A 16780-nucleotide genomic window follows, 5' to 3' on the forward strand; every position below is an offset into this window, starting at 1 on the left:
TCTACTGTTGTGGTTCTGGCCTTTCAGCCACATCTAGCCTGTTGAGTGAATATTTTTTTTACTTATTAAAGTCAACGTCGCACTCTTTTTCCCTCGAAGTTGAGATGAGATGTCGTGTTTTTTCATAATTAGGGAGATCGTGGTAAAAGAGGGAAGAATGGTTTGTCCGGAAGCCCAGGTCTCCCTGGTCCTCCAGGAAAGCAGGTATGTTGAAATCTTCAGCTGTAAACTCTTTAAACTCTACTTGTATTATATTCAAAGTGCCATTGTCCTCCCGGATTGCCCTGTCCTGAAGAATCGTGGCTTCAAATTCAATCTGTAAACACAGCATAGAACCACAAAATGTCAAAAAAACTGGAGCAGATTTTATAGGTCACTGATAATAATCAGTCTATAATGGCTTGTAGCTGCCAACCTGAGTGGGCTGTAAAATTAATCTTCTTTGAAAATTCACAGGCTATAAGCTTTTAATCAATTTAGCTTGTGATTTATTCAATTAAAACAAGACGCTAGAGAAGGAGACACTGCAGGAGTCTGTGAAAGCCATCATGAGCTAAAGGTCATAGCTGTTTAATTGTAGGCAGGGGGAGTAATTATATATAAACAGCTGGAGAGTTCCCATCTCCAATAAAATAGGTTAACGTCCCCAATCAGTTTATATCTGACTTTTTTATACAGACAAATGTTTTATCAATTCACGTGAATAATGGTCCTCAGTATTAGGAACAAAATACAAGAAGTAGAACCAACTACATTATCAGCCAATTTTGATATGATTGGATTCACTGAAACTAGGTAGCCTCACATTAATTTATATACAGTATATGGCTACACTTGTCTTCTATTAGAATAAGGCAAGTGATTCTATGTTTCTGTGTCCAGATATGTGATTCTATCTGGTGTCAAATCTTGTTCGAGCAGTTTCACTTCTCCATGTTAAACGGATGTATTGCCGAGCGTGGCAACGTAATCAGTACACTTGTATATCCTCACTGCAAGTCAATACTGAGGAGCACCTCCAGATGTACAGTAATCAAAAGCGCAGTTAAATGAATATGACGTATATTTCAGTGAGGCTGTCCGGATCTGATACTCATGCAGTATTCGTGGTACATCAATGTTACTGTGACAGTCGCGGTTCCGTGCAGGCTCGTGCCCCCGTCGCTCCATCCCGCTGGTTCGTCCCGCAACACCTGGGGCACAAACCTGGGTCTCTGGCGTAACGCAACAATGAGCTAAAGGAGACCTCCCTCAGCCCAGGCAGCTGAGGTCCCTGCTACTCGCAGGGAGGGCGATGACGTCACCGTGTCCAAACTAGCTCCGCTACACCCCGTGACCCGATCTCATCACATCTTAGAAGCCCACCAAGGATGGGCCTAGTCTGTAGTGCGATGGGATGAAAACCAAGTGGTGTAGATGGACCAGTAAGTGGAACTCTTCTGTCTAGACCAGAATTTCCAAAGCAGTGCCCTAGTATGGCAACTGGGGACACAACACTTTCAGAGGTGCCTTCCTCTCATGAGACATTGAACCAAGTTCCAAATTCATTAAAGATCACAAGCCAATGTTCAGAAGAATCCCTGGTTTCCTGGCTAAAGTTCCACCCTAAATCCAGGTGGCCATTTGCCTCCCCTAAATCTTCCCTTTTATTTGCATAATGCCTGACACACACCACCCAGGTGGATGTTGCACTTCAGTAGTGGATAAAGTGGATCCCCTCCTGTGTGGAGCAGTATGGAATCCTTTGTGATGAAAATCAGAATAGAAGTACCAGCAGCTAATGAATAATTATCTCTCTCCAGAATTCAATGTTGGTGTATCCTTAGTGATAGGAGATGTGAAGAAAGGGAATTTCACTTCTTCTCCAGCCACCAGCAGATGTCAAAGCTACTCTCCTATCCAATGCTTTTTGTCATGCATTGGCTTTGCCAGCACTTATTAGTCTGTGGGTGCATACAGTTTGAACAGCTAATGAATGATATTATTAGCGATGCTTATAATAATATTCACTGTTACTCAGTAATCTAGAATGATTTTGTTATCCACAGCATGCGTCAGTATTAGGATGAACAGCGTAAAAACTTTCCTTGCTGGACTGTTGCTCTCATATAGTTGGTCACATGCCGTTTTTTGGAATATACTTAAGTTCAGTGGTTAGATTTTAGTAACAATAATAATAAGTTTTATGGCAGACACATACTGATGATTTGCTCACTGCCATTGTATCACTCAATATATTCAAAAACCCACCGTTAACAGAGCTCTTTGTCTGCCTGCCAGTAAATGAATTGTCTGGTGTCAAGTAATTTAACAGATGTGCTGAATTAGAGAAAATCAAGCAAATAAACAAAGGCAGAGTGAGAGTCAGTATGAAAAGTGTATAAAGACGTGTACTTTGATGCAAAAGTGTAAACAGTAACTAACGTGCAGGAAGCATTTCACATACTGTAGATCTCCAGGCTAGGTTTCGTCAGGTTTATCAATATTATTGTTTTGCAAATGTTATTTTTCAATGTGAAATTTGTTTTGTGAATAAATATGAGAACTGGGTCTTAGTGTTGTTTACATTGAATAGCAGAATTTCTGCTGTCTTAAAAACGCACATAATCATTAAAGACTAATAAAAATGTTGTCATTTTATTTTAGGGATTATCAGGTTTGCCTGGAAGTAAAGGTGACAAGGTAAGAGAAACCTCTTATTTTCTAACCATCATAAGAACAGTTCCTTCTTACAGACGTGTCATCATTTTGTATTTCTGCACATTACACACAATGGTAAGTACTGTAACAGTGCTGAGGTTATTTATGCATCTTGTAATGTATATACTATAGTTAGTGTTCTATGTTTACAAACATAGAATTAAAAACTTTACAAACTCATGTAAAGGACAGCATGCAAATTGCAAAACCATTTCATAAAGTCCCTATACACATTGCCTTGGCTACTAAGAAATATTAAACTGAAACCCAAAATTAGCAGCACAGTGGTGGCGTGGTTAGCATTCCTGTCTAACAGCTCTGGGGATCATTAAAATCAATATTTAAAGTGTAAATTCCCAGGGTGCTATCTGCATGAGTTTTTACTGAATGTTCTCCCAATGGGCTTTCTTCATGTGGGTTTCTTCCCAAAGTCCAATGACATACTAGTAGGTTAATTGGTATCTGGAAAAATGTGCCCTGTGGCGAGTGCTTTTGTGAGTGCTGTGAGGTGTGAGTCTGTGTTTGTGTCTGTACAATGTGTCTGTTCGATGGACTGGCATCCCATCCAGGGTCTATCCTGCCTCAAGCCTGTTGCTTACCTGGTTAGGTCTGTCTGCGACTCTGTATTGGATAAAGCAGTTTAGAAATGAAAGGATGGAAGTTACTCTCAGTCAGTGCCTGCATGGCCCTTGTGTTCTGAATATGTATGACCCAAAATTCGTTGTGTGTACACCAGAGCCCTTTGTGTCGACACATAATCTGTGTAACTTCATTATTCACAGTCTACATCATTTGATCTGACCAGGAACCTATGTAATTAACAGGGTGACACAGTGCCTGGTGAACCAGGAGAAAGAGGAGTTGTGGGGCTCCCAGGACGTAGGGTGAGTTTCACACCTTAACAGCAGTTGGACACAGACAATGGCTGTACTGTGACAGCAATTCCCTGCTTAAAGGGAGCCTGGGCAGTAACAGTACATATCTTCCCGAATTTACTCTCGTATGTTTTTTTTTATTATTCCTAATGTCCTATAGAATACCAATCAAGCAGCCTCCAGCAATCAAAAGCCATTTCTTAAATGGCCTAATGTTAAGCAGCAAGTCCATCCATGACTGTGTTCGGTACGGAAATCTCAACTAGATGCATAGCTGTTTTAAATACAACACTTTCATTTCAAGATGAAGCGTTAGATCTTCTTTGCTGCCATGCCTTCTATAACATACATTCTTTCTGTTGTCTGCATTACCTTTGTAGTGTGCTCGGTTTAGTTTTCCACATTTTGAAGGTGTTATTTTTCCCATTTTTATTTTATACAATTTGCCATTTTGGGGAAAGAAAGGTAAGTTTTCAGGGAGTAAAGAATTGAAATGATGGCTACAGGGTTTCCTTAAGTGAAGCAAATAAAGATGCCTACTAATTCAAGTCCTGGTGATTTCGCTGGTTGAACGTGAATGGCGCACAATTAGCAGGGCACTGTAAAGGACAATGGGTATGGCTTGGCCAGGGTCTTATCAGCTTTCAGAGAAACGGAAGAGGAATGCCAACTCCTGTGATGTGTAGAGAGCCTGCAGGTTTGCAGTAACTCTAGCAAGAGATGGAATCCTTAAATTGGCAGCTCTGAAAAAAAAAGCCTTTATGATTTTAACTAGTAACAAGCTAAGCTTAGAAAATGCAGAATAATATGTACAGGATTCTTATAATCTATGTAATAATTAAAATAATATAATGAACTTCTGTTACACCTTATACATTAAACCTATGATTCTTTTACTGCATTAGCTTGTAAAAGGCAGCTTATAAGACATTATAAATGTAAGTTAGATCATAATACACTATAATTTTTTACAAATTACCAAAATCGCATGTTGATGGATTGTTAATGGACACCTACTGTAGGAGAATAAAATTCAGTACTTAAAAGTGTAATTATTTGTAGTGTGGAATTTATGGTATTAAAAATGAAAATAATTTGTCATTTTTGTAACCTTTTAAAATGCCTTAAACGTTAATAGTAAACAAAAAATAAGTCACATTACTAAAATAACAGAAACAATGTGTATGTTTAACTTCTTTGTTGTTTTTAACTATAAACTGTTGTTTTGAAGTTATCATTTCTATGGGCAATAATTTCTACGATCAGTTTCTAATGTGACAGTGTGGGAGTGGGAGGAGCCGCAGAGAACACCGGTTAACGTCGACGCCCAGTATGAGGGGGTGGAGGCACTGGTGTGAGGATAGCAAAACACAAGGGAAAAAAAGAAAAAAAATGTGTCGCTTTGCACAGCGGTGTCCAGGCAGGACCGTCTCTTTTTAACGGGGTCCAGCCTGGGCCAAAAGAACCGCTTGGGACAGCGCTAACCAGACTGAACTTACCCTATCTAATGGGATCCAGTCTGGTGGCCAAAGAGCGCAAAGCCAAAAATAAAAAGAACTCAACCTGTCCCGGTGGGAGATACATGGCGGGACAAGAGAAAAAAAAAGAAAACGAGGGAAATCGCGGCCTTAACGCTCTCGTCACAATCGTCACCGGGCCTCTCTGTAGAAGGTTCTCCCTCTTGCGGGGGTCTGCGCGGCCCTCTGGGAGGTGCTCAGTGTGTGTTAAAGGGCCGCCACAGCTGCTGCTCGTTCCCAATTAGCAAAAAGGCCGCTGTGGTTGCTAAGGCAACGCGTCGCCCTTAATCCAGGGCTCCACCCCCACACTGAACACACCCCCGCATCAGGCCACACTAAGTAAGGTCTGATATAAACTACATATAAACTTAATTTTATTATAACATAAAATATTACAGATTAATTACGTGGGCAGTTGTGATAGTTTGCATTTGCTGCAAAAGAACAGGTAAAAGTCTTTTGTAAAAGAGAATGCCTTCTTCAAAGGCCGAAGAAGGCTCCATAGCCAGTAGTCGCATGGTGTATCCTTCCTATTTTTCAGCACGGAATTCATCTTTACTTGTTCCTTTCCATATTAACTGTTCCTAGGTTCAAGTAAATACTTGAAAACACTCTTGATCTCTTAACAATGCAGCCTGTTTTACAGTGTATGCTAAAGACTGAAAATGGGTAAAGTTCAAAGTTGTCAAATTCTAATGTCCATGGTGTGTAAACATAGATTTGTTAAAAAAATATTGTGAAGGTTAGTCAGAGATGGAAAGAGCAGTAAGCAAAATAAATCTGATTAGTTAGGAGTCATATTGTGATAAAATTGCATGTCAATAACATTTTATCGATTAGGTTTTTATTGTTTTCAAACCCAATTTAGGGAGAAAAGGGCATCACTGGCGTTCGGGGGCCTGCAGGACCTCTGGTGAGTAAACAGCTAGTATTTCAGGAACACTGATTCTCCGAAATGATTTTTTCATATCTGTTTACTTGTTAAAAAATATGTAGCACGTCTTTGCAGTAAATACTGAAAGCTGTGAAACACTACAAAACCTTGGGAAGAGCAATAACTGTACAAATACATTATATACCGGTACAGCAAGGGGATCCAGCTGTAGTCCTGGAAAGCCACAATTCAGCAAGCTTGATTGGTTACCTTTAAATCATCAATTATATAACACTCGCAAAGATTTATATCTTCACTGCTGATGCAGGTGAGTCTTTCAAGTTCATTTAAAATACAAATTGAACCTCCGTTACTTCCCAAGAATCATAGTTGGACACTTCTAACTTAAATGTATGAAAACTGGACCATACAAGACCCGATGGATTGATTTGGGCTTTCTAGAACCAGAGTTAGCCATCCCTTGTGTAAATGCAGAACTATGAGAAAAGTATTAGGGGATGTTTTACTAAAATCTAAGTAGGAAAAGAAGAATCCAAATAAAAAAAATTTGTTCCCAATGTTCTTCATGAATTGTACTCTAGCCTTTTCACCAGCCCTTTGTTAGGAACAAAATCTGCACATGATGCGCTCTGAACATTTTTGTGTAGCAACTGTAAGGGTTTAATGCTGCTATGTTTTGTCCATTTAGTTCTAATCATTTCCTTAAGCATCTACTGTACGTGCTGGTTTTAAAATGTTATAACACAGAAAATGTTTCTTTTTGTAATGGTTTTGGCTTTTTTCCCATTTCTCACCAGGGTCCCAAAGGACTACCAGGTGCCAGAGGAGAGAAGGTGTGTGTTTGTGTTTCATATTCAGTATTACGGCAAAAAACAACATTGTCAAAGTACAAATATAACCGTACACAGAAAATACTGTTTCTAGCATTTGCTCATACTGTACTTCCGTTTCAATGTAGTACAATTGCATCATTTTTCTTTTTATATAGTTATTAATTCTTAGTATTTTATTAATATTATATTAATATTCATATCATATAATATTATACTATTAATAGTATATTCATTTCACCCTGGATTTTTAATATTTGATTATTATTGTACTTTACAGTGCAACAATTTTAAATTTTTATTTACTTTCCAATACTTTTTGATGCCGATGTTACTGAAGCATAGTGGTAGTAGCATTCAATTTTAAAAATGCTCTTCATTGCTGTTGCTCAGACCCTTTCTGTGAACTGATTTCTCTTGAGAGGTTTCTTGCTGTCAAACCAGGATGAAGTTGGATTGTTTTATTCTGGCTATGTTAAAAAAAAGTATATACAGTATATACTGTACTTCAAAAACTTAGTTCAAATTCCTCAAAGGAGTCTCAAGGCTGTGGAAAACCTTTAAAGTCCTTAATTCATTCTTTGGCTTCACATTTTACAATTGACTTTTCTATACAAAGGTATTTTTTATAAATATAAATTTATAAATTATACATTTTATACCTACAGAAATATGTGCAGAATACCTACAAAGGTATTGAGCCCACACAAATATCACACAAAATAATGACTGAGAGTTGTGCGTGTTTGTGTCTGTGTGTCCCCTGCAGGCTGGTTATCCTGCCTTGTGCCTGTGGCTTGCTGAAAACTATATTGGATTAAGGAGCTCGAATATGGATGGATAATGACTAAGAATTAATTTATGTTGTGGATTTGTAGTGTAATTTAACTAATTCATATTAGTTTTCCTAATTCTCCTATTGGTATTGTCGGTAAAGTTGACTAGCATACCAGGTATGCCAGAATCTAGATAATTGATATAAAATAGGAAGAGCAGTGGTCCCAGTACAGATTCCTGTGGTACCCTACTGTAGCGCAGTACCACCGGTGATGTGTTAAATATGATATAATTACAGCATCCCAATTTCCCTAAATGCTTGCCACCTGTAACATAATAATGAATCTTTTATGAAAAACCATCTGAAAATTAACATTTGAAAATATATTAAAAATAGGAGTGTAAAACATGGAACAGAACACAGAGCCCTGCATTTTTCTGTACTGCTGATGGACTGAGCTGTACAAAGTAGGCTGCCAGTGAAGATTTCAGAACTGACGACACTCTGTAAACAGAGCATCAGGCAGGTGTCAGATGCATATAAAAAATCACCTTAAAATCTCTCTAATTTAGACTAAGCTTTTTTTAACTGAATTGGATTTACAACCCTGTTTGTGTAAAAAATGGCAGCCAAATGCAGTACAAGATGCCAATCTACAGTATATACAATCTTACACTAAAGCTACCAGAATTATTTCCAATCAATCTGAACTAGTCTTGAAATAAACTAGAAATGAAGGACAGAGCAGCACACAGGTGTAATCTATGCCACTGATGTAGTTGTGAGTAATTATGATGCCTGAATCATTTTTTTAAAAGGGTGACAGTTTTGTCCTAAGAAGGAGTTATTGCATCAGTATGGTTACCCATGAACTACATACAGTAAGGAGCACATGTAGCTCTTCTCTGCCTCTGCTAGGATTCAGTCATCACTTGTGGGCTTGGAGTAGACATAGCATCACTCTGTAGGCACCAGTGAACTTCTCAGATCCAAAGAGTGTCTAGGTTTCAGGGGCCTGTCGACTGTACTGAACCCCTGTAGACCCAACAAAAAGGTCCATCAGAGTAGAAATGTTTTAAAAATAGATTAAACCTAAGAGCATGTATGATGTTTCAAAATTGGAAATGCGATGAAAGTGCATTTCATTCATGTTATGCACATTTTACAGTGAAGAGCTTCGGTACCTCTGTTGCTCCTCATACATCCACTCTCTTGTTCTTATTGAGTTGCAGCAAGTTTTGCAAATTATTCACAGCCTATTTCCATTTAAGCAATCTTCTAGTTTAATTACTCAAGTTTGTTTTCCATAACCTTACAGACTAACAAAAGTCAGACTTCATCAGTCTATAATAGGTTACGTTTTGTCACCGTTTTTATGGATATACACTAAAATTCTCCCTTCTACAGTACTATCCCCGTCTTGAGCAATTATTGGAAGATTTGTACTAAATGTTTACAAACTGTTTCCTTAAGGACAAATGGCTGGTTACCATCTGGGATTAGGACCTGGAGGTTTATTAATCTTGAGTGTTTATAGCACATGCCTGTAATACATGTGTATACTGTTTAATATAGAACATGGTAAACGGGAAACTTTGTTTTCTTATTGTTCTGGAATTGGAAGACCCTTTTATTGTGTGTCTTTCTTCAAGTAGACTGGAGCATGCATTTGTGGATTTTGTAGACAAAAAAAGGCATGGAAATTGAGTCATCAAACAAAAGTTCAGAAAGAGGTCAAACTTCAATCTTGCTCTGCTTCCTCTGTCCTACACATAAAAATCTCTCCCTTTTTGGTTTTGTTGCACTGAGCTTGCCACTGTTTCATCCTGAATACAGCTCTGTTCATGCAAGAGATCTGTGCTTCCTGTCCGAAGAAATTACATTTATAGTGTCGAACTGAAAATAAGGAAAAACAGATCTTGGAAAAAATATAGAAGGTATTCAGATAGTATTCCAGAAGTATTCAACTGGATGTTCTCATGAATTTGTGTCTGTTATTTCAAAGTAAAATCACAATGGTTTGGCAGCAGAAACGAAGTGATAAGGGTTAGGCAAAGTGGAGGGATTAGGAACTGTGAATAAAAATTATACTAATGCTTTTACTTATTTAATCCCAGTAATAACATTTTAAGTATATGTAGACAGGTTACTGGATCTTAAAGTATATATTTGGCATGTTTTACTATTACTCTTCTTTTCTTACCCAGTAACAGTAGCAAAGTTTCATAAAGGAAAGTCTGGCAAAACTACGAGTTTAAATTCTCCCTTTGGTCTTTTCACTTATTAAAGTGGGATAAAACCCCTGCACATTAATGTTGTGGCCAGCAAAGTCAGAGTAGACAGGCTACCTATTGTTGACCCACCTGCTGTTCAGCAAGAGGCAAGCTAGTCATGGAGCAGGTAAATTAAGGAAGGAAGAGAGAAAGCAGACTTCCTCCCGACTCGGAAGAAGAAAAAAATGAAGGAGCAGGTATTACTCGCCGGTTTTATAGAGGGAGAGGGTGAACTGAGATTAAAGGGGAGAGAGGAGCAGGGGGAGCAGATCACTACAATACCTATTTTTTTAACTTTTTCAAATGATGTTAATCGGCAGTCTTGTTTCTGATAAGATGCAGTATATCATAAAATATTCCTAACAGTGGACAAATATTTGGCAAATGAGCATGTAATCCATTTTTAGAAGAGACAAATGAAATTTCTATTAATCCAGTATTTTGTATTTTTTTCTAGCACTTGCCCAGTGCTGATTGTAAAGTCGGTCTGCAAGCCCTCTTAATAAATAAATAATCTTTGATAAAGAAAATATGTACATTTAGTTAATTTCATATGTTTCTAAAATACCTTTTTACAGGGTGATCGAGGTTTTCCAGGCTACAAAGGAGAAAGGGTAAAGACAAAAAACATATCCCACATCTTAAAGAATGCAGATTGCTGTTTTTGTTTGAAGTACTCTTAATGCCTGTGATTTTAACATCTTGCTTATAATAGAAGAAACCAACTTTTTATTATGTTGATTTTCTAATCCTGCTTTGTTTAAGGGAAGCCCACTAACTTTGATGGGACCTCAGGGGTATAAAGGCAACAAAGGAGATCCAGTAAGAACACAATATCTTTTATTTTATTATCAGCTATAACACAACAGTGCTTTATAGTCATTTCTCTTTTGACAAATTTGTAATTTCTTTATATTCTTTGGTATTTATTATTAATTGCTATTAGATGTTTTTACCTTCCAAAAGAAAAAAAAATACTGTCTTCAAAAACAAGAGAAAGGTTTTCAGAATGGGAATGAGCCTCAAAGTGAGGTTTCTAGTTCAAAGAATTTCTGATAAGAGTATTTTCGGGGATTGCAACTGACACTTTCTAGGTGTATAAAAAGAACATTAAGTTGTCAATTAATAAGGCATTAATGTATGAGAATAGTGTAAGTTTTATGTATAGGCCTTATTAACTGGTAGCAGGGATCTGCTAAAACTTACAGTAGTTATTAACACTCTATTGTTCAGTTAATCTACTACAGGTTATAATTAATTTTTAAATGGAGTTTGTGACCCCTGTTACCCAGATGTTCACAATAAGTACAGTACATGTCAGAAAGAAAACAAGGCATGTACAAGTACATTAAATCAAGGCATGAGACCAACGGGCCAATCTTGAGCGAAAACATTCTGTTTAGTATTTTTAGAATTGGCAAAATAATCAGAACTTTCAGGGATTCTCAAATGGGATACACGATCTCAATCCATTATGGAGCAGCTATCCTAATTTAAGAACTTCTCTGTAGTCAACATTTTGATTAACAACAAACTTTACCACAAAAAAACAGCATGACAAAGAAGAAGAAAGCCAATGTTTATTATGTATGAGGACTTTACGTCAGTTGTTGTCAAAAATACAACACAAGACTTCCTTGATTAATGAATTCTGTCTTTGTAAGGGTGAGAGAGGCCCTCCTGGCTTTGATGGAGATAAAGGAGAAAAAGGAGAAGATGGGCCTTCAGGTGAAAAGGTATTCTGTGACATCAAAAAAGTTTTCTTTTTTACTCATACAGTGGAAGAAATCAGATGCCACTGCAAAGTATCTTTCAAGATCAGATCTTGAGGCTTCAAGCTGGGGGCAGACAACAATTTACAACTGGGTTTAAGGATACAATTTTAGATTTCACTTTAGCTAAATAGATTTGGTGCACCAAATACAAGTGCAATTCAGATAGATCTGGATAATGAATAAATAGATGACTTATGACTACACATGGGAACATTAGGGAGATATTTTAATTGGGTTAAAGCAGTCAGATAATTTTTCTTTAAAAGTAAGTCTGACTTACTTTTAATAACAATGGCACTCACACATTCTTTTTTGAAGATGACTATGTTGAGTCAGTATAGCAATCGTCATACACTGGTGATTATTGTTCACGACACCATAACTGTTTCTCATAGGCAGATGGTTGGCAATCCCTCACACACAAATCTCGGCAGTTGTTGAAGTATACAAGTGTTTCCCAAGTTCCAAAATCAGACAGCCACCTTCCAGTTATTCGAGCAGGGAGTATTTTTCTCTGTTTGAAGTGTTCCTCTCATTTCTCTTACTGTCATTGCTGAAGGGCCTCAAAGGGGAACCAGGGACCAAAGGAGCCATGGGCCCATTCGGTGCCCGGGGACCAGCCGGACAGAAGGTCTGCATTGGATTCATGGGAATGTGTACTGTAGGAATCATTTTCTTCTTTGACCTCTGCGGTATGGTGACTAAAGCTGACCGCAGTATTCTAGATGAAGTCTAATTAGTGCTTCGTAGACCTTAAGCATAGCTTTCCTAGATTTAAGTTCCCCCCATTTTTTCTATAGCTAGAATTTTTTTCTTTTATCACTTAGCCACATTGTCTTGATGGAGACCTAGAAGAATCTGCAGTACATAAGATAAGATCACGTTATTAGCCATATACAATTTCTTGTATTAGGAATTTGTATTTTCGCATATCGCAACTATCTCTCCATGAGACACATAGACAGGGAGAGAAGCTTGGGGTTAGAGCACAGGGTCAGCCATTTATACAGCACCCCTGGAGAAGTTGGTGTTAAGGGCCTTGCTCATAGGCCCAATGGAGTACGATTCCTCTGCCGGCCGCGGGATACGAACCGGCAACCTTCCAGCCACAGGCGCATTTCCTTGGCCATAGAGCCACTGCACCGCCCACACTCTTCCTGTATCTCTGAAGTACCAGTGTGATAGGTCTATGACATGTTCCTGATACTAGTATATATCACTGTGTACTTACCAATGTTGAATTTCAAAGGGCCACATGTTGGCCCAGTCCATTATTCTGTAACTCCCTTTCCACTCTTTCTGTTTGCCACATCCACTATTTTAGGAAAATTTGACTAATTTGCTAACTACACTGAAAACCCGTTCCAGACTGCTGGAATTGCTGCACACCATTACACATACTGTATCTGCCCAGACAGAGGTTATACCTCTTAAAATAACATGCCGTTTCTGTTCATTAAACTGGTTCTTGAACCATGTACATTCTACTGCTTTTAATTTGTAAACAAACCATTTTTTAGACACTTTATCATATACTTTCTGAAAAGCTACATATACTGTATAATGTCTTATGTTTAAGTGTTTCCCATTGTCCTTGTTGGTTGTTTGAAGAATTCCAGAAAGTTAGGTACACGAGGCCTTCACCTTCTAAACCAATGTTGGCTCTCTCTTAAAATTTCATTGTTTTCTAAGTATTCTGATTTAGCTCTAACTTTAGCATGAATTTACCAGAAAAAGAAGTGAGGCTCTTCTGTACAAAGTACATAGTTTCCTGGTTCAGTTCTGTCCTGCTTTGTGTAGACTGACAATACAATTGTGATTTTGCAATCTGTGGGTACTACGCCCATTCTAAGTTTCTTAGAAAGAGCTGAAATATTCTATCTCAGGTTCTACTGTATGAATAGCATTCCTCATTTCCTTAAGTACAACTGGAAATAATTTATTATTTAAAGGTGTTAAAGTGACCCGTGTTAAAACCTTTAAATATTTTTGCTCATATCCATTCTAGAATCCATATTCCTCTGTATCGTTTCACTTTCTGAAGTTAAGTTTTGAGTGATTCACAAGAAAGAACTTGCAGCACTGATCTACTGATGTCAGGGACTTTGATCTCCAGCATTAATTTGCAAGTGACTCATAATGGCTAAAAATCTGTTGAGAGCACCAATTAATTAATCTTAGAATGTGGCTTCTCAAATGCAGATGTGCAGAGCCAAAAGAGATTATTCTGACCTCTGTTTGAAACGAATATCAATCTGTAAAATTTCTTAATGAATTAAATTAACATGAATAGGATAAACTCTGAGAATAATAAGTTCTTGGAATTTGAGATCAAATAGCAAAAGTATATTTGGTTTTCCTTACAAGCTACAACAAATACATGTAAATCCATGTTCGTTTTAATCTTCCACACACCATTAATTGACAGTTTGTTGTAATTCAGATAATGTTTAAGTTATTAAACAAAAAAATACCATAGCATTACCGCAGGATACAAAGTACATAGTTCAAGTAGGTAGCTGCGTCAGCATGCGTAGGCTGCAAAGGAATAAGTAAAGGTTCATTCCATTTGGACAAGAGAAGAAAGGAAACACAACATTTCAGCTGTGGAGCTTTTTTCAGCTAGTGTTGATCCTTCTCTGCAGGGTGAACCAGGAGAAGCTGGCATCAATGGAGAAGTGGTAAGTTTACATATTTGTCATTACTGTGTAACAAAATTGTGATTTTCTCTCTTTTTTTCCAAGACAAATAATTCCCTGACAACCCTGCATTGGTTTGTAAGATTGTGGGAGGCAAGCACAAAAAATAAATCAAACGTTATCTTGAAACATTTCTTACTAGGAAACGTTTAGGTTAAAAGGCATTCTGGGTACTTATTGTCTTGGCTAATGATAGCTTAGCTGGAACAAAAAAAAACAGCAGGTGTGTAGTCCTCCACGACCAGGACCGAGAACCCCTGCTTTAATCTATTAATCTATTGACTAACACACACCTACTTACACAGGTTTTCCTGTCAGAAATAGTTTCCTGCGTCAGTTACATCTAGTAGTGTTTTGTGAGGAAGAAGCAAAGTAAAACGAAATATTTTGTTAACAAGATTCACTTACAGCAGTGTTGTTAGATGGGCATTGGATAGCAAGTAAAAATCATTGTACCTTAGTTAAATAAGACATACTGTAGGGGTGGCACAGTGGTGCAGTGGTTAGCATTGTTGCCTCACAGAGCTGGGGTTCTGGGTTTAATTCCAGCCCTAGGGTGTTCTCTGTGTGGAGTATGTATGATCTCACCAAGTTCACATGGCTTTTCACTGGGTTCTCCTGTTTCCTCCCACAGTCTAAAGTACATCCTGGTAGGTTGTTTGGCTTCTACAAAAATCGGCCCTGGTGTGAATGTGTGCGTTTGTGTCTGTGTGTGACCTGCAAGGGCTTTTCGTCCCGTTCAGGTTGTTTTCCGTCTTGCGCTTGTTGTTTGGTGGAATAGGTTCTCGTTTCTCCTTTGACTTTGTAGTGGCTAGAGCAGTTAGGTTATGGAGGGATAAATAATACACATTGACTTGCACAGTAAAGCCAAACAGACACCTTGAAGGCCACCATGCACCAGCACAGTACTGTTTCCTGGAGCTTCAAGTTTAGAAATGGGGTAATTCTTCAGCGCATGACTCTCCCTTCAGGGCAGGAATGGAGAAGATGGTGTGGATGGAGCTAAAGGTGCAAAAGGAGATCGCGGTCTTCAGGGTCAAAAAGGTGACAAGGTGGGCAGAATGCCTAGTTTGACCACGCTTTATTTATAAGGCTTAGAAAACAGTTCATAAGTTAATTATGTTCTAGTGTTCTAATGAAATGTAAAACAGGAGCAAATTGTCTGTGCTGTAGCTCTGCACAACCTTTTAAGTAATAAAAGTTATTTATTATTTATTCATAATAATATATGCCATTAAACTTGTCACTATCAGTAAGGAACCCATATTTTAATATGAGAAAATTATGTTCTCAGTTATCAGTCAATGAGCTAATATCTATTAAATGCTTATCTGTGATTCTTCTCGTGGGGAGAAATTATTTTATTTGCTATCCTGTGTTTTTTTAGGGTGACCAAGGAGATCCTGGCCTGCCTGGAGATACAGGAGAGAAAGGAGAAAAAGTAAGAAAAACAAAAAAGTCAGGATGTCTTTATTTCTTTTTTTTGTCTGTATTATCTCTTAATGTGAGTTCTCAAAGCATTTGTTTAATTTTGAACAATTAATTTTGTCCTTAAAAACCCATGGTTGAATTTGAATGACCTCACTACATGGTCCCTTAGAGGAAGTAAAACTAGATACTTTACAAACCACTGACATAAGCAAGGATCTCGTCTCAATTTAAAAAAAAAATGTTTGAGTAGTATTTTCTGACTGACCTCAAGATAGCTTTAAGATCTCGGAGTTGTTGTCCTCACATGTCCCATTTCGCTCACTTCATTTGGCTTGTCCTCGGTCCCTTAACATTCTAGTAACTTGACATTGTATGTTAGGGGATTTGCCTTTTCACTGGTAGCCCCTTATCTTTGGAATACACTTCCTGACCCTATTAAAAATGTAGCGTCTGTGGATATTTTTAAGTCTGACCATCAAACTTTTTAATTCTTAATCTGTTTCTTTCTTTTAATTCTCTCAGTTAAAAGGAGAATCTCTACATAATCTGTGTTTGTGTATTTGTATTCTGTATGCTATACTGTGTTTATTATACAATTTATGTTAAATACCTTGAGAATTATGAGTATTGGAAGGGGGCATATTAGAATTGATTGACTGACGGACTGATTGATTTATTGGCGGATGGATGGATGGAGTGGTCGATCGATCAATTGATACTTCTGTACCTCTTTCTACAGGGATTCAGAGGGCTCCCAGGCCGTATGGGAACTACGGGTACCGATGGGGAGAAGGTAAGGAGACCATCCTACTAATCAGTTCTGTCAATTCTAATTTTCCTTTTTGTTCATTTGCTTTTGTTCTTTTGATTCGTTTTTTACCATTTCTTCTGTAGAAGAAGAGAAAAATATATAACTTATTTATTGTTGCATTAAAATATTCTTTTGAACTTAAAGAGATATTCTGTACAGTGGTTTTGCTTTTTTGGTGCCATTACAATAAGTAGCA

At 37.7% G+C, this 16780-nt stretch overlaps 1 protein-coding gene across 1 annotated transcript in view; it reads left to right on the forward strand.

Annotated features, from left to right (window-relative positions):
• The window catches only part of col7a1l (collagen type VII alpha 1-like), a 178183-nt gene that overhangs the window by 138312 nt on the left and 23091 nt on the right, over positions 1-16780 (forward strand). Inside the window, exons 85-97 of the mRNA XM_088922609.1 lie at positions 133-204; positions 2647-2682; positions 3525-3584; positions 5961-6005; positions 6785-6820; positions 10447-10482; positions 10634-10690; positions 11533-11604; positions 12203-12274; positions 14289-14324; positions 15314-15394; positions 15730-15783; positions 16513-16566. Coding sequence (XP_088778735.1) covers positions 133-204; positions 2647-2682; positions 3525-3584; positions 5961-6005; positions 6785-6820; positions 10447-10482; positions 10634-10690; positions 11533-11604; positions 12203-12274; positions 14289-14324; positions 15314-15394; positions 15730-15783; positions 16513-16566 — 711 coding nt within the window. The remainder of the gene's footprint in view (positions 1-132; positions 205-2646; positions 2683-3524; positions 3585-5960; positions 6006-6784; positions 6821-10446; positions 10483-10633; positions 10691-11532; positions 11605-12202; positions 12275-14288; positions 14325-15313; positions 15395-15729; positions 15784-16512; positions 16567-16780) is intronic.

This window comes from Atractosteus spatula, chromosome 8 (assembly GCF_055471065.1).
Source record: "Atractosteus spatula isolate fAtrSpa1 chromosome 8, fAtrSpa1.hap1, whole genome shotgun sequence".
Taxonomy (NCBI): domain Eukaryota; kingdom Metazoa; phylum Chordata; class Actinopteri; order Semionotiformes; family Lepisosteidae; genus Atractosteus; species Atractosteus spatula.